This window comes from Poeciliopsis prolifica, unplaced genomic scaffold, assembly GCF_027474105.1.
Source record: "Poeciliopsis prolifica strain line A6 unplaced genomic scaffold, Auburn_PproV2 SCAFFOLD005, whole genome shotgun sequence".
Taxonomy (NCBI): domain Eukaryota; kingdom Metazoa; phylum Chordata; class Actinopteri; order Cyprinodontiformes; family Poeciliidae; genus Poeciliopsis; species Poeciliopsis prolifica.
The window spans coordinates 14,735,907-14,762,427 of record NW_026562380.1 but is presented as its reverse complement, the minus strand read 5'-3'; the positions used below and the strand labels follow the sequence as shown (position 1 = coordinate 14,762,427).

Here is a 26,521-nt window from a genome sequence, read left to right as displayed (position 1 = left end):
TGCCTCTCCAGCTGCAATGACTCTCTCTCTCCCCTCCTCAGCACAGAGCTCTCCAATCCTATAGCCCTGCAACTCTCCACTTTTAAAACTTCTCCCTCTTGCTCGCTCCTTTTTCATTTCACTTTATTTATTTGTTTTTGTTTTTATTACTTTGAACAATGTTTCGGTCCTTCTTGTTGTGCGTGGCCGCAGCGTCGTTGCAGGCGGACGCGCAGCTCACCAGCCGCTTTGTCGTCGGATGCCCCTCGGTGTGCGACAAATCCATGTGTCCCCGTCTGCCCGCGGACTGCCCGGCGGGACAAGCCCTCGACGTCTGCCAGTGCTGCACGGTGTGCGCGTCCGGCGAGGGGGAGGCGTGCGGCGGCGGCGGCAAACTCGGCGACCCGACGTGCGGGGACGGGCTGGAGTGCTCCGTGTCCGGCGGCGGGGTGGCGTACAGCGTGACGGTGCGGAGGAGAAGCAAGAGCGGCGTCTGCGCGTGCAAGACCGCGGAGCCGGTGTGCGGCAGCGACGGGGTGTCTTACCGGAGCATCTGCGAGCTGAAGCGGGTGAGCCGGCGGGCGCAGAAGCTGCAGCAGCCACCTGTTCTCTTGATTCAGCGGGGAGCCTGCGGGAAAGGTGAGGCTGCGTGGTTGAGAGGATTGTTGTTGTTGCTCCGGTGATAAGAGTTCAGGCTTGATCGTTTTTGACGTTTACGTGTCACACTTGATAAAAACCCACGTAGAGTTTTTTTTTTGTTTGTTTGTTTTGTTTCTCAGAAAATCATCTTTTGTGTTTTGATATCAAATGTTTTGATATGGGTGACGCAGTCACACAGAAAGCTTTTGAGGTCACTGTTAACTGTTCAACCATAGTGATAGAACGTTAAGTGGAAGGATGAACTGCGATAGAGATAAAGAAGGTACAGATTCAAGAGAAGGGGATGTCAGAGATTCATCAGGTGTTAATAAGCCTCTCTTGGACCTGAGGTGAATCAAAGGTGTTTTATTTTTTCCTCATTGGTTCGAAGTTTTATTTTCAAACAAAAGTAAGTTTTGCATTTCATTCGAATATCAGGTTCCCAGAGAATCTGCCTGCTGAGGTGGATCACGGCCGTGTAGATGAACTGACTCCAACCTTCTGAGTTGAAGTCTTTTGCCACCGTCCTGTCAGTGCAGTCTTCTACCAAGAAGTTTCAGGATGTTTTATGCTTCCTTCTTATGGAGTTGCTCATTTTTATTTCCCTCTCTGGACTTACAGCCAAATGTACCAATACCTGGTATTACATCACTGTGCTTCACCAGTCTGCAAACTGGTTTGACCTAAACCTCATGTTTATGCAAGTATTGAGTGCTGACACTTCTGCAAAAGAACCATTTTTTTACTGATCTTGTCATAAGGTACAAATAGATTTCAGTTTTTTTTGTTTTAGCTTTTTTTTTCAGAAAGAATGCACAAATAAATAATTGAAATATATTAGCGTACGTAATGAAAGCATATTAACACAAATGTCACTTTTTGAGTCATTTGACTCAAAGTTCATTGAGCCAAATGAACTTTTCGATGACGTTCTAACTGACTGACATCCATTCATGCTGTTCTTCTGCAGTCTTCCCTCTCAGGTGTTCGCCCTGACTGGACTGATCTGACGTTTTCTGACAGGTCTGAGGTTCACGCAGACATTGTAGCTCAGAGGAGCGCACAGTGTCCGTGTGTCTTGGGCAACAAAAGCCGCCATTCAACCGGTTGTTCCCTCTAACAGAATCATCCTTGATCTGAGGTCTCTCTTCGCTTTATGCCTGACAGGATGAAGTCATGCGGCGCGTCGCTGATGTAAAGCTTGATGCGTACCCAGTAAAAGTCACATGAACACCGCTGGCGTGCTTTCTCGCAGCCAATCTCATGGCCAGTGTGATTTAGTTGATTAGAAAGGAATTCTTAAGGGCGGAATAAAAATAAAATGGGAATGATGCTGACGTAACCGTTGCACAGCTCGCCGTTTCCCTGACAGATCTGTGCTTTGTCAAAGCGTTTCCCAATAATCGACACACTTCTATAATAAACTGATGTCATTCTGCTGGAGCAATTCAATCCATCTAAGAAAAACAAGTGGGTTATTTATCATCATCAGTGTGGTATGCGTCTATCTTGAAACATGACTTGAAACAGGAGGAGTGATCACACACATTCAAGGCTGCAGGTGGTAAAGATACTGCACTTTGCCTTTGGTTTCGGTGTGTATTTATCCCGCTTACTGCTTTTGGAAGTGGGCACTTAAAAACATATCAATGAAACGCTTCAGCACCTGCTGCCTCAAAGGCCTGAAACCTCCCTCAGAGCTTTTGGAAACTAGTATTTCCCCCCAGAAACAAATCTCCAACTGCTTCCTCCTTCTCGTTTTGCTCTCTCTCTATCTCTCTTCCTCTCTCTCTCTGTCTCTCCCTCCCAGTCTGTGTTTCTTTTGTCACTCGTAAATCACACACAAGTTGTCACGTGGAGGAATTCCTGGACCCGACTCAAAACCACAAGTCCTCCTCTGTCGAGGGCAGTTTAAAACAGGCAGGAGACTCGAGAGGAAAACACCAAATTAGCAGCCCACACTTTTAAAGGAAAGGTTTTTATTTGCGTATCTGAGAAAAAAAAAAAACAACGTGAAGGCGCAGTTTAAGGGCAGACTGCATCACCGCATTGGGCTGTCAGTTTTGGTAGCAACTTAAAGGGTTACTGTAAGTCATTCCCAGGAAGCTATCCATATCTGAAACAGACTGTGGTGGTGAGTTCTCCAAATCCCTTCCAGAAAAAAAAAAAAAAAAAAATATATATATATATATATATTTTTCTTCAGAAAAACAGAAGTCATATTTCCAGTGCTAATGTCCGAACTTTACAACAATGCTTCCTTAAACGCACTCTTTAATATCATCACTAGCGTCGGCTGTGCTAGAGGCGGCACATTACAGGAACTCAATCCCTCTCTGAGGACACTGACCATATTCCAGCGAAACCTGGCCCCACGTTAAGAAAACATGTGCAAGTACAGTAACAGTTGCATGATCTCACTTTGCGCCTGAACAGCAATGAACTCGATTAAACAAGCATTGTGTCTTGGCAATGAAAACTAGGTCACGATATTGCTTGGGCCCCTTTGGATTCATTAGATAAATATCATGCTTTTTTTTTTTTTTTGAACCAATAGGCTGTTGGAAGTCAGTAAGGCTTCATTGGTTGTGAAAGGCAAGATGGAGATGAGTCTAGAGAAATTTTATACCTGCAGCATCTAGATGCCCATGAGTCTTCAGGTTTATCTCTGAACTGCATGTCAAGTCTTGAGGAGCGGCTGAGCAGTTAAAAAATGCGTGGGTAATTGTGTGAGCGTTCAGATTTTGATTGCAGTGCTATGGCGATTATAATAATGTAGACGCTTTAAGCAAACGACAGCAAGAAAGAAAAAAAAAATCAAAGTAGTTTATTTACAGACTATCCACCAGACTATTCCCACCTTCTTTCCCAGCTGATGTTGCAGAGCGCACTCTGTGACTCCGGCTGCAGAGATTTGCTGAATGTGCACATTTTTCCTGAACTTGTCTTAGCTTTGCAGAATATTAGAGCGTCCTTCTCTGACTTCTGTCTGTATCGTTACAACGGTCTGTCTCGGCTTCTGGTTTTGTGTTCTACTCATCTGTTTTCCTACTTGCTTCTATACTGTCTCTCCTGCTGCTTTGCCAATGTCTGTTTGCTTAACCCCGTACTTGGCTGCATGCAGATACAAAGAAGACGTTTGGGTGGGTGTGATAACCAATTATCTTAGAATAGCAGTTTCATTGCACCAAAATTTGAACAAAAAAAAGTTTACGAGTTGAATTGTTAAAGACAATACTCAATCTGTCGCATCTGAACTGTGTTTAAAAAAAGTTCACTGAGGACGGACTGTGTGCCAGGGTGATCAGAGCTGCGTCTCACGCCGACTAACTGCATGTTAGCACCGAAAATACAATTATTTATTTTACATTTGCAAAACATCGCCACCCTTCACATTTGGAGTAACACAGAAAACAAATTAAACATTAAAATCTTCAAAACTGTTGTGGGGGCAGTTTCAAGCAAGGTGGTCTGTGAGTGTTTATTAAATGGGTCTACAGACTGAAAATATTTAAAAAGCTCTGATCTAAGCTGATCAGCAGACATCTAGAAGTCTGATATTTAGATACACATCCCTCTTTGAATACTGTAAAGTGATCCAATAAACCCAAAGGAGTCGCTAGTGACACTTGTTCAATCCCCTGTCTCTTTATTGTTAAAAGATTATGCCAAGACGACACTTTCACAATGTGAGAAATTGGTTTTCTATTTAAACCACGCCATCCTACATCCCATTAGTAGTCCATCAGATGCCGTTCTCTGTACCAGGAGCCTGAACATGCCATGTTTTTTTTTATTTTCTTCTTTCATTTTGAGAGCATGGATTATTTCAGCTGCTTGATGAGATCATTTTGGCACCGTCTGCGCCAAGAATTACAAGAAAAAAAGGCTTCTTAGCCTTCAGCTATGAACATGATGAGGTTGCAGCATTGACATGACACCAGGTTGGCCAGACCTCTTTCTAAATCTGAAATGACAGAGTCCACAGGTGTCTCACGCCACACATCATAGACACGCTGGCACTACTTCTGCCTGAAGATATGGCCCAAATACTCTGCATAAACTGATGACATAATTGAGCCGTTTTGATCATTTATGCATCTGAGAGGTGGAGGGTAACTGACCTTCAGAGCTGGAGATGGACGCCTTTGAGCTATCAGCTGCTGGTCTCATCATAGTCACTGTTGGTTCTCTATAGATCCCCAAAGATAACTTAACCTTCTTTTTTTTTTGCTTTCAAAAATCTTGCGGTATACCTCCTCTGTGAATAAAGATGACACAAAAACAACCAAAGAAATCAACTGTCAGAGATGAAGAAAAACAGACCTAGGCAAAGAAAGGTTACATAACCCATCAGTAAACCACAAGAAGAGTTGTTTTGGATGCCAGACACACAGGTGCCAAGACCTACTGACCCATGGACTAATGAGCTCAGACTCATTGTAGCCCAGTCCAATAATCCTGACACTTGAGGAGCAGCCTTGAAATCCTGCCAGTGTTCTTTTTAAAAGCAACTACTTGGAGCTGGATGATTCATAATGATGATCTGTTGCCCGTAACCAGTTGATGGTTGGTATTTTAGCTCTTTTATTCCCTCAATCAAAGAGAAATGAGACCACTTCTAAGCCAGGCTTCAAAAATATGTGTTCTTCTTTTTGGCATTAATGTTGCACTTCCAGTTTTCATGTCCCGTACCCAGAGTTGATGTTTTTGAACTTGAAAGCCTTTAGCCAAATTGTTCTTACCTTTCAAAATGGTTGACTGCATTTCATGTAAATAACAGCAGGATGGATGAAATCATATTTTGCATGAGATTTCCTGTTTGTGCTGATTGCTTGAAATAGAAGGTAAAAGCAAATTACCATCAAGACACATTCAGTTACCCATTTGTCAAAAACAATTTCAGTACATCAGCAGTGCCTGTCACAGCTCACGCTGGATTTTGTGTGGGTTTTTTTTTTTTTGTACCTCAGATGTGTTTTCTCATGTTGTAATGAATTTTCATTTTCAGTTTTTTGGCATGCCAGTGCGGAGTGTTTACTTCTCCAGGTCAGCCGCTGCCCCTCCGTCTGACATTGCGACGCTTTGTTTGTGCATGTGCGTTGCCTGCAGTCAGAACTCATGCCCTTTAATGTAACTGGTGATTTGTTAAAATTGACCTGGAAGGTGAGCATGAACAGCCGTCTGATTCAGTGTTTACTCTGTGACCTGCCTTTCTCCTTTGAGCGCCAGCTGGTGAAAACCCCCCAAAAATGATTAAACTAATTATGTTTTCCACCGCCGTCAAAAACAAAATGTCTGAGTTAACATGATGGGACTTTTTTTTTTTTTTTGACCAGTACAAATAGGCAAGAAGAAGAGTGAAGGTGGAACCAATTAGGAAGATGCAGGAAGGAACGGTTTTCAAAACAAAACAACAACAACAACAACAACAACAAAAAAAATCATGAGAAATGTATTTGTGAACGGCACGGAATGGTGTGCAGATTTGAGAGTCGTTTTGGTTTGTTTGTGTAAATAAGCTGAAAGAAGCTGCTTCTGAGTGCAAGTGCCAATAAAACACTGGGTGAACATGGGAAAACAAGCCGAGACCTTGAACTGGGATCCTTTGTGGTTGTAGTATGGGAGGTGTAATGGATACACCCAGCTATGAGGATAGTGAGCCCTGCGATTTCTAAACATTTCAAAAAAAAAAAAAAAAAAAATAAATAAAAATAAAACAAAACAAAACAAACAAAAAAAAACACCCAAAAACTTGGATATTTCTTAAACGTGTCTTAATGCTTTCCTGACTTTTAAGACCTTCGGCAACTCCAGAAACAGTCTTCCATCCATCTGATTGTTGTTAGTGGACACTTAACTTTATTTGACTCTTTTATTAGCAGTCACCAAATGTCTCCATATGTCTCCATATGACTTCCACATGGGAGACAGGCTGAGTCTTTTCTCACAACAGGTCAAAGCAGATCATTCATCTTTATGTGGAAGGCTATTATGCAATCTAAGTCGTGTCTTTGTGCCTGCCTAGCCTCACGTGCCTTTTGATTTATGCCACTTTATGTCTGAATCTGTACAGTACTGAGGGCCTCCTACCACCTGTTACATTAGAGACAATTAGTCGAAAAATTGTTTTTTTTAAAAAACCAGTGGTAACGTTTAGTGTTTGTGTGACTGAGATCAGCCTGAAATTGACTTTAGCTGCAACGCTGGTCTTTTGGAGTGCGTCTCTACGTAATTGGCCTTTATTCATCTCCAATCATCCTCCCATCAACACGTTTCAAAATTTATTTATTTATTTTTTTTGATTTGCTGTTGCTGATGAAGGAAATCCTTCTCAAAACACGACCTTGCCACTGCCATATTTCACCGTGGGGACGGTGTGTTCAAGGTGATTTTCTGACACATCGCATTTTTGCGCATAGGACAAACGTTCCAGAGCATCATCTGTATCCATGTGACATTTACTCCTGATAAATCTCAGAACGTCTTCATAGACTATAGTTATAATAACATGTTGAACTGGAAGAAACTGGAAGTCTTTCACTGGGACTATAGAAACGAGATGGGTTCCGACCAATAGGGCTTCTCGTGGTAATATTAATCCCCTCCTAGGCGACCACAAATCTCCCAGGTCTGAAGCGAGGAGGGGGAGAATGACTGCAGTCTTTCCATTACTTTGCTTTAATGTAGCGGTAAGTAGCAGCCTGGCATTTAGCACAATTAATACTCTATTTATAGTTCAGAAAGGAACAAATTAAAAAGTTTAGAGGTTTTAAAATAAACAATCTCTGTTTGTAATAAGTGTAAATGTGCAATTCTAGTTCAAGTGAAGAATGCTTTCGGAGTTCACCTTCCTAAAGTCATGCTTCCCTCAGGACACGTCTTTATTACTCTGTTGATCCCCTTGACTTTGTCATTGCGTCACATGGTGCTTTACATTTCTGTTTTTGCATGAGATGTCTTAAAGTGTCAATAAATTGTAAGGAGATGTGGTTCCTGACAGCCGGGAAGGATTCGGGGATCATATGAAGACACCGTCCCCCCCTGGGTTGATAAATGTTTCCGTTCTGTAAAAATTTAGTGGTGCTCCTTTTCGCCGAGATAGTTTGCATTCCAAGCCGGCGCGAGCGTTGCTGCACCTCAAGCGAAAAGTGTCCTCATTTCTTAAGCTCAATTGATGATATCCCAGGGCTCACGGGTGCCTTTGACTTTTCCTCTCAAAACATCATGACTGGAAATTGGGCCCATGAGAGAAAAAAGGAAAAGAAAGGTTCCACCTACGTGGCATGAAAAAAAGGGGTTTAGGAACAAGAGGATGAAAAGCTCAGAGAAAACGATGAGTTTTGTTTAAACTTTCATCTCAGAGGGGGTTAATTACCAGGTCAGAATTTCCTAACCGGCCTAAAGCTGGATACGTGATTCAGTTCAATCCAAAGCATTCATTTCTTATGTTTATAACCAAACATTGCAAATGAGCATGAATGCCAGAGCTGACCTAGACAGTATGACCCTCAGAAATGTCATCTTTTTTTTTTTTTCCCGCCTTGTGTTTTGATAAAGAAAGTGTGAGTTTTCTATTCTTATACGACTCTTACATCACACACTATATTTGGTGAATGGATTGTTTATTTTGCCAGTCTGACATCTTTTGTGTGTGCGTCTCTGTGTGTGCGTGTGTGTGTGTTCACAGCTCAGGACAATCCAGACAGCCCGAGGCACAAATACAACTTCATCGCCGACGTGGTGGAGAAAATCGCTCCCTCTGTGGTTCACATTGAACTTTTCCGCAAGTATGTACAAGCTGTTCATCTGACTGTGTGTTTCTGTGAGTGTGGGAAAGCGGTGCAGACTGAAATTTCCTTTCATTTCTCCAGATTTTGTCTGTCTGTCTGTAGCATCTCAAAGGTTTCCTGTCAGTGTTTCCTGCAAAGTGTTTCAATAACACCTTGTCTGTCAGACTCCTTCTTGTTCTCACTTGCTTACCTTTGTATTTCCTAACTTTTAGTTGTTGATATACAGAAATGCATCTAGAAACTGACTGATGACCAGCGCTGAAGAAGCTTAGAAGAGCTTCACAGTGTATGAAAACACATTTGTAATCAAAATAGTAATGTGTGTAAAATCACAATCGTAAATTGTTGCTTGCCTGCAATATTTGATACATTTATGTTTGAATTAAGGGAGAAGGGAACATGGTTGAGATGAAAACAAAAGGTGAGAAGGAGCAAATTTTTGGGTAATTTTTTTTTTGGCAATCCACAATGTCTTTGCATTTTTCAGAAAACAATATGTCGTCCTAAGATCATGCATTTATAACCTCCTGCTCTGTTGGATTAATTGGTGCCTTTAGGAAACTTAGAAATCTGGCTATTTTTCATCACAACACGTCCACAAAGTTCTACCAGGTTGCTCTGGAAATTACCCACTTCTGTATGGATTTAATTCTGAGGGAAGAAAAATCAAAATTTACAATTTTTGAAAAGAGTGAGTTGAGTAAGACTCAGATAAACTGTTTCTTATATAATATCTCAAGAATGCTCGAAAAACTATTTAGCATGTTGCTTCCTGTAGTTCTTGAAGACGGACTGGAATCAGCTCGAAGCATTGAAAATTGGAAATCTCTTATTTTGCATTCAGAGTGCAGAAAAAAAAACACTTCTGAACCGACGCATTTCATTTGTTGTTCTGCAAGCGAAAAGTTTTCTTCTCCCTCTGTCCCTCTCCAGGATGACTTACACCAAGCGGGAGGTCGCTGTGGCCAGTGGCTCCGGTTTCGTCGTGTCAGAAGACGGCCAGATTGTGACCAATGCCCACGTCGTGGCCAATAAACACAGAGTGAAAGTGGAGCTAAAGAGCGGCGCCTCCTATGACGCCAAAATCAAAGATGTGGACGAGAAGTCAGACATAGCCCTCATCAAGATTGATGTACCGGTCAGTGCAAGTCTTACTCAGAAGGAGGGTGGAGAGAGAGAGGCATGCTGGTGTGACTCAGCCTTTATAGAGGGTTTTTCTTAAATATCCTTTTTGGTTTTGTTTATGTCAATTTGGGCAGGGATCTCCTTAAGGAGATCTGGTGAAAAATGTGCCTCTTCACTCAGGAGATACAGAAGGATTGCTGAGGATTGTTGAAATGATGTTTTGTTAATGGGTGCCCTATATTACATGTAGTACAGTGTGTCCCTCTTTTGGCATCCTCAGGTTTTCCAAGAAGAAAATGAAGCGCTATGACCTTAAAACTACTCCAATCTCAAAAACATCACAGCGTCAAACACCAACTTTTATAATCCTTTAAACCATCGCTGTGGAAGCCTAGGCTGGTTATTTACGGTGAAATATGTGTGGGCTTCAAAAGGTATAGTTTTCAGTGTGAGTTTCACACAGGCGGCACACTGCTTCCTGACGATTTGGAGTTGTTTTGCAACTTTCTAGCACCACTCTTGGATTAGCCATTCATTTCAATCTTGTGGAAGCAGCTATTTTGGATTCGTACTAGTTTGAGAGCATATATTTAAGGGAGCTGCACAGAAGAAGGTCAAAACATTCCACTATTTTTTTCCTAATACACCTGCCAAAAACGTGCATCAAAATTTAAGATCCCGGACTTGAGGTATACATAAAAACGCCGTCAATCTTACCGATCATTCAAGGTGCAAGAGATGTAAAGCGAGAATGCAGGTGCAGCCTGACCAGGTTCAGATCCCATCTGTGCTCAGAGTCGAGCTGCAACAACAACACAGATACGAACCGGCTCATCTCTCAAGGAACGGGTGGAGACTATCACCCTGACTGAAAGAGTTTCTGTAAAAAGAACAAGACTACACTTTCACCACAGTCCCATCTGTTTGTCGCATTTTCTCTCCCTCTCTCCGCATATCCCCCGTCTCCATCTTTATTTCACCGTCTGCTGGACAAGAGGAATCCATGTTGGACGTTAATCATGGACGTTAATCATAGTCAGTCCTTTGAAGGAATGTGAGGCAGAAAGCCAAGGCCTATTGACTGTGAGCTCTAACGGGGGGATGAGTCCATTATGAGGCTCGCTCTCATAACTGGATGACACGGCTGGAAGGATGTTCACGACAGCAGCACGATGTGTTTTACACAAGGTCTAAAGTGATGCTGGGCAATTTTTGCTTTTTTTTAAAAACCAACGGTGTGGGCAATGGCAGGTGTAAAACATCGCAGTGGCAGGTGCTCTGTGTTTGTTCATTCTTGGATAAAAACTGATGCATCCGTTGATGGCAGGCTGTTCCTGGTTCTGGGAGCTTCTCAGCCTGCTTACCCCACATCTTAATGTGACTCAGGAGTGACAAAAACTCTTAGACACGGTGACATGATTGTCTTAATGCAGGAGTCCTTGTTTGTACAATGCATGCAAAAACATTTTCCAGAATGCCAAAGATTGAGTTACTTAGTTTAAATTAGTTGTTAGCCATCCTTTGAATCACCAGTTTTCAAAGAAAAGAAGTAAAGCACTATCACGCTACTGAGCATGATAGTGCTCAGAAGCATGTTTTTCCAGAGCTGTATATGTTAAACGAAGACCTTGCCGAGAAGACATGTTGCTACAAGCTACAACGTCGAGATCAAAATATAAGCCTGCATTGCGGCTCAGTTCTTATCTTCTTTCTGCTCTCTGTCTGGGATTTCTCCCATTGAGCTTGATTTCCTCTGTTGAATATCAACAATCAGCAAACAGAAGGAAGAGTTGCGAAGGTTGACGTCGATTCCCTGCGCTATTTTAGATGTGTAGTCTGCCACTGCTGTACTTTCAGCAACGGCAGGGGAAGACGTGAACAAAGCCGTTCAGTCCCTGTTGGCTCCAGCTTCCAAAGAACGAGTAATGAGGAATGCTTGAGATGTTTTATTGCTGGCACCGAATGTCGTTCAGCTCAACGTTTCTCTCTTCGCAGCAGAGGATTGTTGTTTTTTTCCGGTGAGCTTTTAGCATCGCCGGCAAACGTCCGGTAAAGTTTACGCCTCCAGACAGCAAATTTTTCTCAGCAGTCGAGGAGCCAGGACCTTGTGTTCAAATCCGTGTAGAACAAGAAGCTGGTTTTTACCAGGCTATCAAAAATATATTGACAAAATAAAACCTTCGAGAGTCAACATATTACAGCCTTATTAAATGACAGGACATGGAGTTCCTCCCGGTGGGTTAGGTGCTTTGGAAAGCTTTCAGATGAGTGTCGCTTTCTTTTTTTCTTTCTTTCTGGCTTGCTTTATCTTGCTGAGAGATCAAAGAATGTATATATTAATATCACAATAAGTGAGGGGAAAAAAAGACTAGGTTGATTTATTGTGGTGTATATATGTATATATATATATATTTTTTTTTTTTCTGCAGAATCTGACATTTTCTAATAAGTAGGCTTATTTATAGCCACCATGTCTTCGATGTAGGAAATGATTTCACCCTCATATGATTTCTTCTGTATATAAGGTGTTAGTCATTGTGCGAAGTCTGCGTGGGTCGTAAACACTCAGACAGTTTCACAAGACCTGTGGTGTCTGTGGAAAGACCACATGATTAAGACACGAATAGCATTTCCACTAATGTGGGAAGAAAAACATGTGCTTGATATTTAGACCAAGTGAAAGTTAATACCTGGAAAAATTAGAGAATGGCTTGATTATAATAAGAGGGAAGGAAGGCCAGCAAAGCTGTCATTAACATTAAAAGGGTAAACGGTCTCACCCAGACCAGACCTGACGTGTTGCAGTGTTTTTGTTTGAGTGAAGAACTGGGAGTATTTACTCCTTTAAAGTAACTCCAGCCTTGGGCTATAAATGGGGCCATTGCTCAAATTTGCGTCTTCATACAAAAATATGGCGTTTTTATCTCACACAGTTAAGCTACCGACAACTTAATCGGGTTTAGTTTGTTTATGAAAGAAAAATCAAGGAGTCAAAGTTTTTTTCTTTCCATAAAAAGTTGAGAGAGGTGGCAAAAAAAACAACAGATTTTATTCTTGTGTGAATGTAAAAGTAAAAATATTTGTGCAAAAATTTATTGTAAAAATGCTAGTACTTGAGGTTCTGAAATATATCTAAGTACAAAAGTAGAAACCTATTTTAAACTTTTCTGATACATTTTGACAATCCTGCAAAGCAAAAATAAAAAAGCCCTCTTTTTTTTTTTTGCTCACAACTTGCCCCCCAAAAATAGACATTTTAGTCTGAATTATAATCCAATAGATTGAACTCTTTTATTTAGGTGAAGCAAACTTTGAAAAGAAATGTATCTGCGTTTCTGTTTCACATTAAAATATGCATGTTTTTCCCAGAAAAAGTTCTAGCATTGCGTTCTGTTTGTGCAGCCACATCACAGATGGTCCACAACGTGCTTTGACAATCCTCTCCTCTGAAGAAAGAAATCCAATAAGGAAATAAGTTTCTCTGTCCTGTGTTATTAATTTGATGAGCAATCAAAATGTGCAGACCTAATTTATTCCTTCACTTTGAGTGCAACATATTTATAAAACTAACAAAATAAGTATAGAAAACAAGCTGTAAAAAGACACAAATACAGCCATCAGAAAGACAATAAATGTGACACAGAAGCAACACATTATTCAGTTTAATGAGCTTTTTGTCCAAACATCTGAATTCCCTTTTCACACAGTTTGGGTTCCAAAACAGAGAAATGGCGATCCACAGAATGATGTGAAACAAGGAGCAACAAAAAAGGCCTTTGTTATACTTGCTAAATATATTAGCTACTTCAGTTTGAAGAGACTGAACAAAGTTTATCATGATGTAGTTGAAGGAATCCAGACACTGATCTCTGTTAAGCAGTGAGGGGCGGTGGTAAGACTTATAAAATTTGACAGACGTCGAGCTGAATTTCTAAATGAGCTGGCCGACCTAAAACTTGTCTGTAGAAAGAAAGCAGAAGTCCAAGCGTTCACCCCGTGGCATCCCGCATGTCAGACACAGAAAACCAGTTGTCAGATAAAACCTTCGACTTGGTAAGAAAGAGTTGATCCTCCAAAGCCCTATACTTGAACGTCTTCTAATATTGGCTAAAAAAGGGATTTGCCATGATTAACATTTTGTAGAATCTCGGTGACCCTGAAAAATCAACTTTATTAAAGTTGATCAAATTAAAAAGAAGGTATTGATGGCTTGTTACATGCTTTTAAATCCAGTCCCATGTTGATCAGTCATAGACAGATAGATGCTTCAAAGTGGCAGCAGAAGACGTTCACCCTGAAGTATCTGGTTTTGAGAATTACGCTTCATTTAGTTTTGACCTTTTGGCCTCAGTTCTCGCTGCTGCTGTCGGTTTTCCTTTCTCACTCTCACTCGCCACTTTTCTGGGCAAAAAACACAGAAACTCCAGTTCTGGTGTAAAATATGGCCTTTTCTCCATGTTATTGTTCTATTTTAAAAAAAGAAGCAACTCTAAATCCTTTCTCGTGGAATATTCTCCAGTTTGAGTCATGATCATAAATTAGATGTTTTATGACTTCTGATTGGAGGTCAGAGAAATGATGGAGCGTATTTTAATCTGTGAAGATGACTGATGATGTGAAATTTATGGAAACCGAGAGAAAAACTGGCAGATAAGTGAAAGCAGCTCTCACTAAGAGCAATTTATCTGTTTCATGTTTCTTTTTTGGCCTTTTCTGCTAGAACTTTCATAACAACGAACCGCTCTGTCCAAAAACTGCAAAACGAAAACTGAAGAAACGGCGTACCGAAGAAGTCCGTTTTCTTTATCTGTTGTTGTTCTTCGCTCTTAATTCTAGTTCTCACGCTTTGTTTGCGATTTACAAAAACAAAAAGCTATTCTCTGTCAATATCAGAACTCGGCAGGCAGCCAAAGATAATCAGTACATCACTTTACGAGTTAGACGTTTTAAAGTTTCCTCTGATGGGAATCAGTTTTCCTCCCCCCTTTTTCTCTTTGCATTTCAAAATGAAATCAGAGTTTATTGGTAGCAGATCTGAGTCTGTTCTTGGGGTTGTGGTCTACCCCTCAACTCTGGGGAATGCATTAGTCAGTGTACGGCAGCTGGAAATTCAGAAGAGAAGGGAAGAGGGGAAGTGCTGCGCTCACTTGTTCCTGTGGCGAGGATTTTTTTGGGGGGGCTTGAGGAGGGAGGAGCTCGGAAAACGGAAAAAAAAGAGGCAACCCTGTGGACGGAAAGTAGATCCATACATCTGAAAGGATCGGTAAGCCAATGGGTCGACTCCAGCTGTGAGTGAGCGCAGAAAAGTTAGGACTGAAAAATCAACTTCAGCGCGCTCTTCATAAGTTTTACCTGGAAGCATTAACACTGACGTGAAAACCAGATGACTTAAAAAAAAAAACTTTTATGTTGACAGATATTGACTGATTTGGATTTTCAGGAAAGACTTCACAATTTAATAATGGAGCATAATTACAGCTCCTTGGGTTCATATTTTAACATATGAGCCTGTTGAAGAATTATTCATTTCAGGGATTTGCACATGATGGGTGGTTGTATGCACAGGTTATGAGCAGTCAGTATGTGACAGGCAGTAGACAAACCAGGAGGATTTAGTGATAAAATTCCTCCATCTATCTGATTTCATAGCCGTTTAAACTTAGGTATTTTTACACCTCTTGACTTTTGCCCAAAGGAGTCCGTTTGTACCGTCGTCAATATCTCAGCAAAGCAACATCCAGGCTGCTGAATCCCACAGACTCCCCAAAAATATAGAAAATGACAGCACTATAAGAGAATGTGTTGATGTGGAGAAAGGAGCATCTGCGACGCTGAACACACTGTTCGCCGTAAAGTTTCCATAAAAAAAACCGCTAGACGCTATCTGCATACCGGCCAGTTACTTTTCTGTTTTACGGTCGGGAAGGTGAGCGTGGAGTTTTCGACTCGACTCGAATGCTAACTGGAACCATGTGTCTTGGTGAGACGGGGGGGACAGGGGGGGGAATTCTGCTTTCTTAGACATGAACGCGCCACTGTGGGTTTGGTGAGAAAAAAAGGATCAATATACGCAAAAGCACCTCATGCACAGTATTAAAAACAGTGAAGGATACAAGGGGTTTTTTGTTTTCAATGCTCCCACCATCAAGCAATGCCGATATAAGGATTTGATGGAGGTGATTTTTAACAGTGCTGCACAATAACGTTGAATTTTTGAATGGAGTTTATTACCTCAAGACTTGCTCTAAAAATCAGGCAAGAATAAAAAAAAATGGCCTCATGTATTCCTCTGAAACAATCGCACTGTTTGTGTTTCCCATCGCTACGCCTGTAAGGACTCTCAGACCATTCTCCCTGGGAAACTTGCCTGGTGCTGGTTTGGATGGGCCGTCTCTTGGAATATGCACAGTGTGCCTTTGTGTCTGTGTTTATGTGCAGAGAGGAAGGAGGGGAAAAGTGTCCCATTGCAGCTATTTTCTTCTAAGATTATCTGCCTTTTTTTATCAGCAACGCCGAGGTAAACGTTTCCGCTTCAGATCCCGTTTCATCTATTGGCCTTTGATGATCAGTGGCGACAAACAAATTCGGTCTTTTTATGTGTTGGTGGCTGCTCCCAGCAAGGAAATGAGTTCTTCGGAGACGTTGCAGGTCGTCCTTCACTAAAGAGGCGTTAAATCTTTGTCCTCCTCTCCAGATCCATACTTTCCTCTTCAGCTGAAACGGTTCCCGTGCTCACAGATGCCATTAGTTGGGTAAATATCCAAGAGAAATGAAGACACACATAAACGTGGACACGCACACAAATTTTTGCTGCTTGGTCTTTGTACACTTTGTCTTGGCCTACTTTCTGGCTTTTCCAGAACTGATTTCCAGGCATTGTTGGACGGAGCGCGGCGCTGCCCAAAGCGCTTTCGGCTTACTGGTTGATGATGTCACTCTTAGACGCTCCACAGCCATTTAAAACTAAACGGGCTGTGATTTACTTTTGCTTTTCAACTACATGAACAAACCCTTAGTGCTTCCTTAGACGTAAAGCATAAAACAGTAAACTGCACATTATATCTTTACATTTTTCTTCAAAGAAGTCAGACATGTTTGTAACCTTTTGAAGTGTCTTTGTGGGTCGTTCTTTAGGCTGAACATTTTTCATGCTTCTCTTCCAACGTTGGGAGCTTTTCCACTCATTTTCAGCCTAGTTCTTGTACTTGTTTACCTGATTATTTACAACAACTAAAACAAATGGGTGGATACAATTATGGCTTAGAGGATTAAAAAACTATCAGTGGCAAATAAATCAAATCTTTTAAGGATGCCTTTCAGGGAAATAACCCACATAGACTAAATGCAGAGCTGCATTTAGCCACGTTTTCAGCTAAGTGCTCATTTTGAATCAGCTTGTTGGCCTTAAAGCAACATTTTCTGTCCGATAAACTGTGTTTTCATTGATATGTCTCATAAATTCAGCTAAGGAAATATGAATACATTGTGACAGGTTGACGGGGGGGCAACTCTGGTTCTGGGTATACCCGGAAACCCTCTAATGGCCATGTAGCAACCTTTAATCGGCAAAACATTTGTTGACGATGAAAAAGAACAAAAGTCCCATTTTATAGCCATGTTACCAGTTTGCATCCATTAACAAACTAAACTTAGAACTGAAAGGAAGAAAATGTATATACCATAGAGCCAGGTTCCTCCGGAAAACTTGTTTATTTGTCTTTATGCTACATTTGAAAGGGAAAGACAGATGCGACTTGAGCAGCAAATCTCAGTACGAAAGTTGTGCCCATGGAAAACTTGAAAATGATTGGGACTATTCTTATATTGGCTCTTGTTTGGTGTTTTTTTAATTTTTTTTATTAGATTAAATGATGGATATTTTTTTAAAAGCATGACATATTGGCAGTTTCACATTACAATTTATTCAGTTAGATACCAGCAATGTATAGGAGAACTGGACACGACCACGACCGCCTGGCAAAGCCTCCTCATGCTGGTCACACACTACTGTGGGATGACCCACTGTACTTGGAGTCACATTGCTTCATTTCCTTAGGAGAGGGTGGATGAATAAATAAAAAGATTTGTGGATTCAGGAGGTCAAAGCAGGTACAAAACGTCCCCAAGTTACGGCTGATACAAAACTGCTTTTCATTCCCCATTCTTTTGGATACTTTACAGGACTTAAACTGTGAGAAAATTGCAATAAAAGTACTAAATTGCGGAGAGGCGAAGTAGAAGAGCCCAACAAAATGCTTAAACGTATAATTGAAAACTTTTCCCCGATTTGCTATGATCTCTGTTGTGTAGGCATGTGAGTGGTTCTCCAGAATGCATTGACCAAAGTGATGTTTTTAGAAAAGATCAGCGAACATGACTTATTTCATGCATTTTATTACCTATTTATGATGCTTTTCTGTTTGTTTTTTTATGGAGATGACGTGCAGATGTGCAGACGTTCATTAAGTGAAATTTAAAGACTGTTATGAGAAAACCCTCTAATGGCCATGTAGCAACCTTTAATCGGTAAAAAATTTGATGAAGATGAATAAGAACAAAAGTCCCAAAGCTTCACATGTCAGACGGTTGACGTTTTTCCCCCTGAGCAGTGACCATACTCTGTTTATTTCCTTTCCTGAAATCAAAGCCTCCTCAAGACCTTTTCTCAAGCGTTGCTTCTGCCCAAGCTTAAGCAAACACAACCACAGAGTTGTCATAAAACTAAAATCAAAAGCTCCTAAAGTCCTTTTTTTTTTCTTTTGAAACCTCGCTTGTTCCCAAATTCAAGCAAACGTAACCGTAGAGCTGTCATAAAACCGAACAACTATGTTCAACGGTGTTAAACGGTTTTGAGGTCCTGCTAAATTACATCAGGCCCCCTGAACACGAAGAGCCGCACGTTGCTTTTTAATTGACCTATTCGGTCCGTTTTCTCCTGACTTCATATCCTGTTTGCGTCCCACAGCTGAAAGCGTTATGACCTCAGGTCACCAGCTCTCAGAGACTAAGCAGTTTCAGAAACATGTAAATAAAGCACGTAAGAGAGAAACGAGCCACATTCGCTGCATCCCTGAGGAAAACAAACACTTCAGCCGTCATCTCCTCTCGTTATTGTGATCTGTGCAGCTCGGGATCTCTGCGGCGTCTGGCCAGAAACGAGGCACCCTTGACTCCCCTTTGGGCTTTGGCTGCAGAGCTACAGCCACACAAGAAACCCGGACATGTGTTTGCTCTTAGAAGAACCGAGATCCTCCTCAACAACATATGGAAACCATAGCGGTTTCCGCACTGGTGTTAGCAAGGATATGGTTTCACCCAATGCAAAGCCAGCAACTTCTCTGTGTAGCAAAAAAAAAAAAAAAATAACAATCCTTTAGTGTTGACTTAGTTGATGCCTTAGTTTTTCTTCATGTAAGGACTATGCTTTGTCTAGTAACTGTACTAAACTTGTACAAACAAGCATGCATGCAGACAAATGTGAGCCATAAAGACATCACAAGACAAATATACACGTTTTCTCTTAATCTCTCCTTTGGCGCCTTTCGGCCCGATCTTCTGATCGTTAACTAGATGCGTGTTGCACAAGCATGCTGGATCCTGTCCTATTTTATGCTAAGTAGCTCAGCCCTGAGGGCATAAGATCAGAACTCAGCAGGTGAAACCCTGCACCTTATTTCACTTATGATTTTTCCTTAAAGGTAGATCTCATACAAATACGGTCTTTACCTTTAAGTCGATAAGAAAAAAGAAAAACACTTTGGTAGGTAGAGTTGAACTTATGAGCAGTTTGTATTGCATACCAACACAACTAGAATCTATGTGGGTTTTTTTTATTTTTTATATATATAGTTTTCCGACTGTATACCTCAGCAGTGCCAAGGTTGTGGGTTTTTATCACTTGACTCAATCTGGTTGGCCTAGCTGAACTTTTCCTTTCTGTAAATGATGGATACACAGCCATGCGAAAAGGTATTTGTTTTATTCTGTTTTTGGGTCACGTTTTTGTCCCACTGTGTTTCAGTTCATACTATTTGTTACTGTGGGGAAAGGGAAGCTTGTGGATGGCTAAAAAAAAAGCAAGTTGCTGAGATGCAACTTCCTAAAGGGTATCTATCGAATTACTAATAGAGATGTCTGCATGTATAATGTTAATGCACTGTGGATTGGAGAAAATACAATCTGATTTGTCTTGTTGGATCATTTGACACTTTATGAAGATGTTTAACCGGTTACGATTGTTTAAAACTTTATATGAGATGAAGGCCCATAATGAATGGCTCTTCTCATCAGAGCTGATTTTTATGCAACCTAAATGTTTTCAAAGGGAACATTTCTAATGTCTATTTGCTGAAAAAAACCTAAGAGGCCATTTTGTTGCAAACCGTACAACATGAATCAAACGAAACTGTGAAAGCCTCATTTTTCTCACATCCTGGCTCTGCCGTCTCGTGGTTTTGTGTCATTCCCTCTACCTAGCCCCATTTCTTTCCTTCAAACGTGGCCACAGTGAAGGACCAGTGCGTCGTACCCTCTGTCTGAAATAGCCCGGTGAGTCACTTGGGTAGCCAGGACGGACAACCTTGCTGCCCAGATGAGTTTCCACAAGCCATTCCAGATCGTTGACTTGTAAGAATTGCTAAGTGGTACACAAGCTAAGGTGTCTTTTGCAACACAGAGTGGTCTGCAGGTCTGGTTTGTTTTGCAGTCTCACTTGGACTCGGTCTGCTCGTCAGCCAGCTTCTGCATTTTACACTCCTATATGTACTCAGTTTTTCAGAACGTTGTGTGACTTTGCGTGGGTAATTCTGTACTGCAAACAGTTTGCATTTATTTAATGCGTCACATCTTACCGAGAAGCACCAACGTCAAGATATTTCACACAAATATGCAGTCAATATTACACAACCAGAATCATGTTATGATAGTCACAAAAGCTGGGCGTTGAATGTCTTGGCAGAGACTTAAAAACAGTTTCTCTTTATTAGAGGTGTAAGTTTTATGAATTACATAAAATAAGTTAGTAAAAGTTGATAAAAATGATACATTTTATCTGATTTGGCTCATCACACAAACATAGAACTCATATATGCAACAACATGGTTTTCTTGTTTTCAAAAAATCTGCTGTTTTCTTGAAAACAGCAGATTTCGTCAAATAATCAACCTTAGTGCAGTTTGATCACTTCACCCAAACAACTAGCCTCATCAGTATTGCCGTCATTGCAATTATTTATTTAATGAGAAGTTTTTGCAATAATGTCATCATGGTGATAGTGCAATAATGATTAATTTGCAGTGTATGGTGCCATCCACACTATTTTTCTTAACATTTAGTATCCCACTTCATAGGCAGCCCAGTGGTGACCATGGTGATAATATTGGTAAGGTTGAGAATCGCTCTGGACATTTCAGTCATTCTTGTGTAATTTGCATATTCTGAGGCAGATTTGTGTAATTTCTCTGCTTTGCATTGTGGGAGGGTTGAGTTCCAGGTAGCATAGATAAGATGACAGCAGTGTAAATGTCTTGGATTTCTGTTGTGCTCTATTGGTTCATTTGCATCCTTTTGTAATCTGTGTCTCAAAATTAAAATGAAAGTAAGAAAAAAATAATTTTCTGAGGTCTAATTTTGAGGTACTAAGCTGTAAGAATTTAAATCTGAGGATCAAGCTGTCTCTGCGGATTTAATATAAGTTACTCATTCTTGCATCTTTAGGGTAAACCTCTCGTGTCCTAAATCGACTGGCCTGTAAAATCACAGGTTAACGTATTTATTTGGCGTCATTTGGAAACATCAGTCAGACTCCATTTTCAAGCCAACAAGCATGCTTCTAATTGTGATTGTTTATACTGTAGTTCCAGTTGTTTGGCATGAATGACATTTTCCCCTGTGGTGCCGAGGAAGTGATTGTTTTGTGTGGGAGCACAGCCCTGCAGCAGAGCGCGGGGTTGTGTTTAGACGACTTGCGGTTTCGCTGTAATTATTCAAGCTGTCCACTCATAAAAGACACGATCATGGGAAGTCTGAGGCACAGCAGAGGGACTGCAGTGGATGTGTCAAGGAGCTTCAGATTTCCTTTCAGATCGCTGCGTCTCACAAAAGTTTTGAAATTATGCTTTTGTTTGTTTCACTGGTGTATGGTGATACATCAGTTATTAAAACACAATAAACTAACTTCTTTCATGCCTGTTCAAAGTGTTTTTTTTCTCCCTGCAATTGGAGACTTAACAACAGAGGATGTTGAATCATGTGTTGTCAGTATTGGTCCCAAAACGTAAATATTGAACAGATTTAAATGATTTTATGAGTGCCATTAAGCTTTTGAAGAACTTTGCTCTTTACTGAGTAGCTATTTCCAGCTATTAAACTTAAATTGAGGGTGGCTTATGGAGGATGGCAAATGGATAATAACTTAGAGAATATTTCCTGTCTTTGTCAACAAAAACTCTCTTATATCCAGAGCTCATAATACCTTTGGCCAAAACAGTCTTGCAAAGACGGATGACATTTTAGGATTGTGAAATCTCATCTTACAACATCCAATTTCCCTCCTGTCAAATGTACATCATCATCATCAAAAAGCAAAGATTCCAGAAATAGCTATGATGCTATCCCTCCATCTTTTCCACTTGCAGACCAAACTTCCTGTTCTGTTACTGGGCCGTTCGTCTGACCTGAGGCCAGGGGAGTTTGTAGTCGCCATCGGCAGCCCGTTCTCTCTGCAGAACACGGTGACAACGGGGATCGTCAGCACCACTCAGCGGGGCGGCAGAGAGCTTGGTCTCCGAAACTCCGACATGGACTACATTCAGACAGACGCCATTATCAATGTAAATATGAAAAGACGTAGTGTTATTTTTATGTTTTCCTCATACACGCAGAAAATAAGAAAGTTGTCACTTTTTGTTTGCAGTACGGTAACTCCGGAGGGCCTCTGGTAAATCTGGTAAGCCACTTTTTTTTATTTTTTTTACATTGACAAGACAAAGCCATGAGATGAGATGCTAGAACCTTTATTTTAATCTTAGGATGGCGAAGTGATTGGGATCAATACGCTGAAAGTGACGGCCGGCATTTCCTTCGCCATTCCTTCGGACAAGATTCGACAGTTTTTGGCGGAGTCATATGACAGGCAGTCCAGAGGTGACACAATTCATCACACTTTGGTTGATGCTCTTCAGTCAATAAGACGTTCCGACAGTAAAAGAGCGCCAGTGCGTTAGAGGGCCAGTTCATTTTTTTTTCTCTCTGCCAAAAATACAGTGAAGGCAGAGGTCCTGTGTTCATGGAATGCGTTAAAAACTCGTTACAGACACACTTTTGCACCGGCTTTGATGTGCTCCTGCTGCTATGAAAGAGGAGCAAGTTGGGGGTGATTTACTTCGACGGCACATCAGTCAAATTCCAACAACAATCTGCCCAGGGGAGAGTGAAATGTTCAGCAAAACAAATTGGAAACCAACTGCAGGTGCTTCCTGCAGAACTAAGAGATGAAGAGTTAATGTACATCCTTCAGCCTATATGTTAGAGTTCTGTGTGTGGCCCATTTTACAGCTTCTGACTTCTTGATTCCTCAAGATAAAGAAACAAGACGATCAAAATACATCTCAACACTTTTTAAAGGTGGATAATGTGCTATGTGAGACTGTTTAGATTTTTTTTTTTTGAAAAACTTTGTTGTGCAGCTATTTTACACATCATCTCTGATGATAATGGTGGCTTGCAGCAAATACCTGGAAGTTAACAAATATGGGTTGTGCATTTTTACAGTATTGATTTTTGTCGCAAACCTGTGTTTCTCTACATATTTCTGTTTCTCTTTACAGACATTAACATTTCTGTCACTCGTTCTCTGTGTTGTCCATTTTCAGGGAGAACAGATGCCAAAAAAAAATATATCGGAGTGAGAATGATGACTCTTACGCCATCGTAAGTGTCCTTAGTTGCTTTCCATAATACTATGAGTGTGTTTAGAATTTAGATGAAACATTTATATGAGAGAATAATTTGTGAACTCTGTTAAAGTTGTGTTGTGGTGATTGGGTAAAACTTTCCTCCCACTTCTCTGCCCTCAGGTTAGCAAAGGACCTTAAAACTCGACATCGTGACTTCCCTGACATCACCTCAGGAGCCTATGTGATGGAGGTTATAGCAAAAACACCAGCTGCAATGTAAGTAAGACTTTTATGAATGTGAATGAATTAAGCCAAACAAAACCTGTGCTTTGTTGCACAGGTTCTGTGACCTTTTTAAACAATACATGTTCAACTAATTCCAATGATTGAACTCATCTTTCTCAGGCCCTTCCTCTGCAACAAGGCAGTATGCAGTTTTCCCTAATTTTCTCACTTTTGTTAAACAGATAGCACTCCCACCTAACCTGGGTTGTAAACTCATTGCTTAGTCCAACATGCCTGAAGTGCTTGCCACTCCAATGCGCTCCCCCCTCCCTCAGTCGCAACCCATTGAGATCAGTCTGGATGGCAGTGGGCCACAGGAGACGCTGAGGTCAGCTGTTTCCTTTCGAGCCTCATGCTGGGAGGTTACTGGCTGCGCTGCGGTTTCTCCGCGCCTGCTCGTCAACCCACAGTGGAGCAACCCCTCTCCTTGCAGGCCTCATCAGTGTTTACTCGCCGCTTAAATCATGCCGATTGCTGCAGGACAACAGCTCTGCGGTTCTTTTTCCGGGCTGCAGCTCCGCTTTTGATCTCAATCTGTATTGTGTTGGCTTGTGGCCCCTGGAAATCTTGACTGTGATGTGAAAAGCTTTCCGTTCGCTGAGAGCAGCTGAAAGTAATGAGGGCAATGCGTGATTGTTTTACATCTCTGGGTTTTGTCGTCAATGAAAAGTGCAATGGGAGAATATATGTTGCTGTGGGTTAGCAGCTGATTTAGGCTTAAAGCTTTTGAAACCATTGCCCATCCTGCCCTCGTTTCTTTGCAGGGGGAATTTAGCTTTAGGGGGCAGGATTCAGGCAAGTCCCAAAGGGAGGAGGCCTAAAGACAGGCCCACTGCTGGCCAAGAGATTACATCTGCTATTTGGACTGGGAACGCCTTGGTATCCCCAGTCCCAGAAGAACTGGAGGATTTAACTGGTTGATGGTCTGAAATTGATTGACAGATACGCAGCAGTTCGGTTCTGTGAATGCCTTCGAGATCTGTTGGTGAACAAACGGGATCACAAATGTCAGGGGGTCGGCAGAGAGATCATCAATAAAGATGTCTAAAGGTTATGAGTTTTAAAAAACATTCCAAGCTTTGTAATTCTCACAAGCCACTGTTTGACACGTCATCCATAAATGTAAGGAGAATGGAAGAACGCCAAACCTAACAAGACATGGCCCATCACCTAACCTGGCAGAGTGACCAAAAAGAGCATGTTAGATCAGCAGCCAAGAGGCCCATGGTAACTCTAGACAAACTGTAACGAGCCACAGATGGGAGAATCTGTTGAAAGGTCAGTTGTTGGCCACAAAAAAAAAAAGCCATAGTTGACTCAAGTTCCTTTCTTAAGCTAGTCACAAGTGACATTTAAGGATGTGCCGTGGTCAGATGAGACCAAAATCAAACATTTTTGCCTACATATATAAACATTTTGACCCAATTCTTCATATAACCCAGTGAAAGTGATATGCTATGAAAGTGCTTTGCTCCAAAAGGGATGGGAAAGATAGGTCAAAGTTCAGAGGAAGCTAAATGCAAGTGGCCTTTGTAAGACACCCTGTTAAATACTAAAAAAACCTTTTTATTGTAAATACTGCAAAAGGTCCTTCTGCTAAACACTGACTCAGGGAATCTGAGATCAAAACTCCGTCAAACTTTTTTGATTTTTATAAGCAAAACACTTCTGTTGGTTTGGCCTCAATTTTTATTGCTTTGACAAAGAAAATAACTTAATTACCTGGAATAAAACTCTTTTGAAGATATTAGAGTGACTCGGCCCAGGTTAGCAGCTGGGCCTGTTTTTGCCAGTGTTGAAAATAGCTTCAAACTGAATCCGGCTGTAAGAGCTTTCTGTCTTGTCTGATCTGTGCCCTGTACTGACGTCAAAAAATGCCCGAAGAGATAGCAAGAAATTCAGGTGAGATGAAGCAGGAATACTTTTTTAACCATTTGTCTGCCTCAGTCTTGCGCAACAAAATATCACATCCCCCAACACAGGCAATCAGTTCTGTAAATCAATATTTTCTCTTCTAGCCAACATGCGGTTGCAGCATTCGAAGCCCTAAATAAGTCTAAATCTCCTCATCTTTTCCTTCAGTGGCGGGCTCAAGGAGCACGATGTCATCATCTCCATCAACGGCCAGAGGATTTCGACAGCGACTGACGTCAGCTCCGCTATCAAGAATAATGACACCCTGAAAATAGTTGTACGCCGCGGCAACGAGGATGCCATCCTCACTGTTGTTCCAGTGGAAATCGACCCTTGACCCTTCATAAGGAGCTGGAGTTAGGTTTAACTTATCATCCAGAGGACCTTCTATAGCGGGGACCTGCAGCTGACCCACCCATCTATGACTAAAGGCCCAGCAGCACCACGCATCCATCCAGGGAAACTCCTGGCTGTGCCTTGAAAGGAACGACTGTGCAGACGCTCTAAAAGCAGTGCTGTACTTTTGTTTATCTGCTTGTGTCTTCACTTTTAGCCCTCAATAATGCTTTTATCAATGCTACTACTGTTTGATCAAAAACATAAAACCTTGGTTATTATCTTATTTGTCTTTTTAACGTGGACTGTAGCTCAGTGAGACCCGCAGCTTTTTTCAAGCGGTGTCGAAACTCGCTGAGCAAATCTGATTTGTACAATTGTTTTTTTTTTAAGACTCCTTTTTCAATGTACTGTACAATGTTGTTTTTAAATATGTGATGTATACAGAAATGAAAATAAAGGGTTTACCAACATTTGTTTTGACATTTGGCATGCTGACTTTCTTGTTTTCTTTCCATCTTTTTCCAGAGGGTTTTGCATACACACTCTCTTGGA

At 41.3% G+C, this 26,521-nt stretch overlaps 1 protein-coding gene across 1 annotated transcript; it reads left to right on the top strand.

Moving 5' to 3' along the window:
* Nucleotides 1–26,458, top strand: htra1a (HtrA serine peptidase 1a). Its single transcript, XM_055030314.1, has 9 exons — nt 1–618; nt 8,309–8,408; nt 9,345–9,549; nt 22,172–22,366; nt 22,450–22,482; nt 22,565–22,679; nt 23,408–23,465; nt 23,612–23,707; nt 25,799–26,458. The coding sequence occupies exons 1-9, from the start codon at nt 159–161 to the stop codon at nt 25,965–25,967; spliced, it is 1,431 nt and encodes a 476-aa protein (XP_054886289.1). The 5' UTR covers nt 1–158; the 3' UTR covers nt 25,968–26,458.
* Nucleotides 26,459–26,521: the final 63 nt, after the last annotated feature.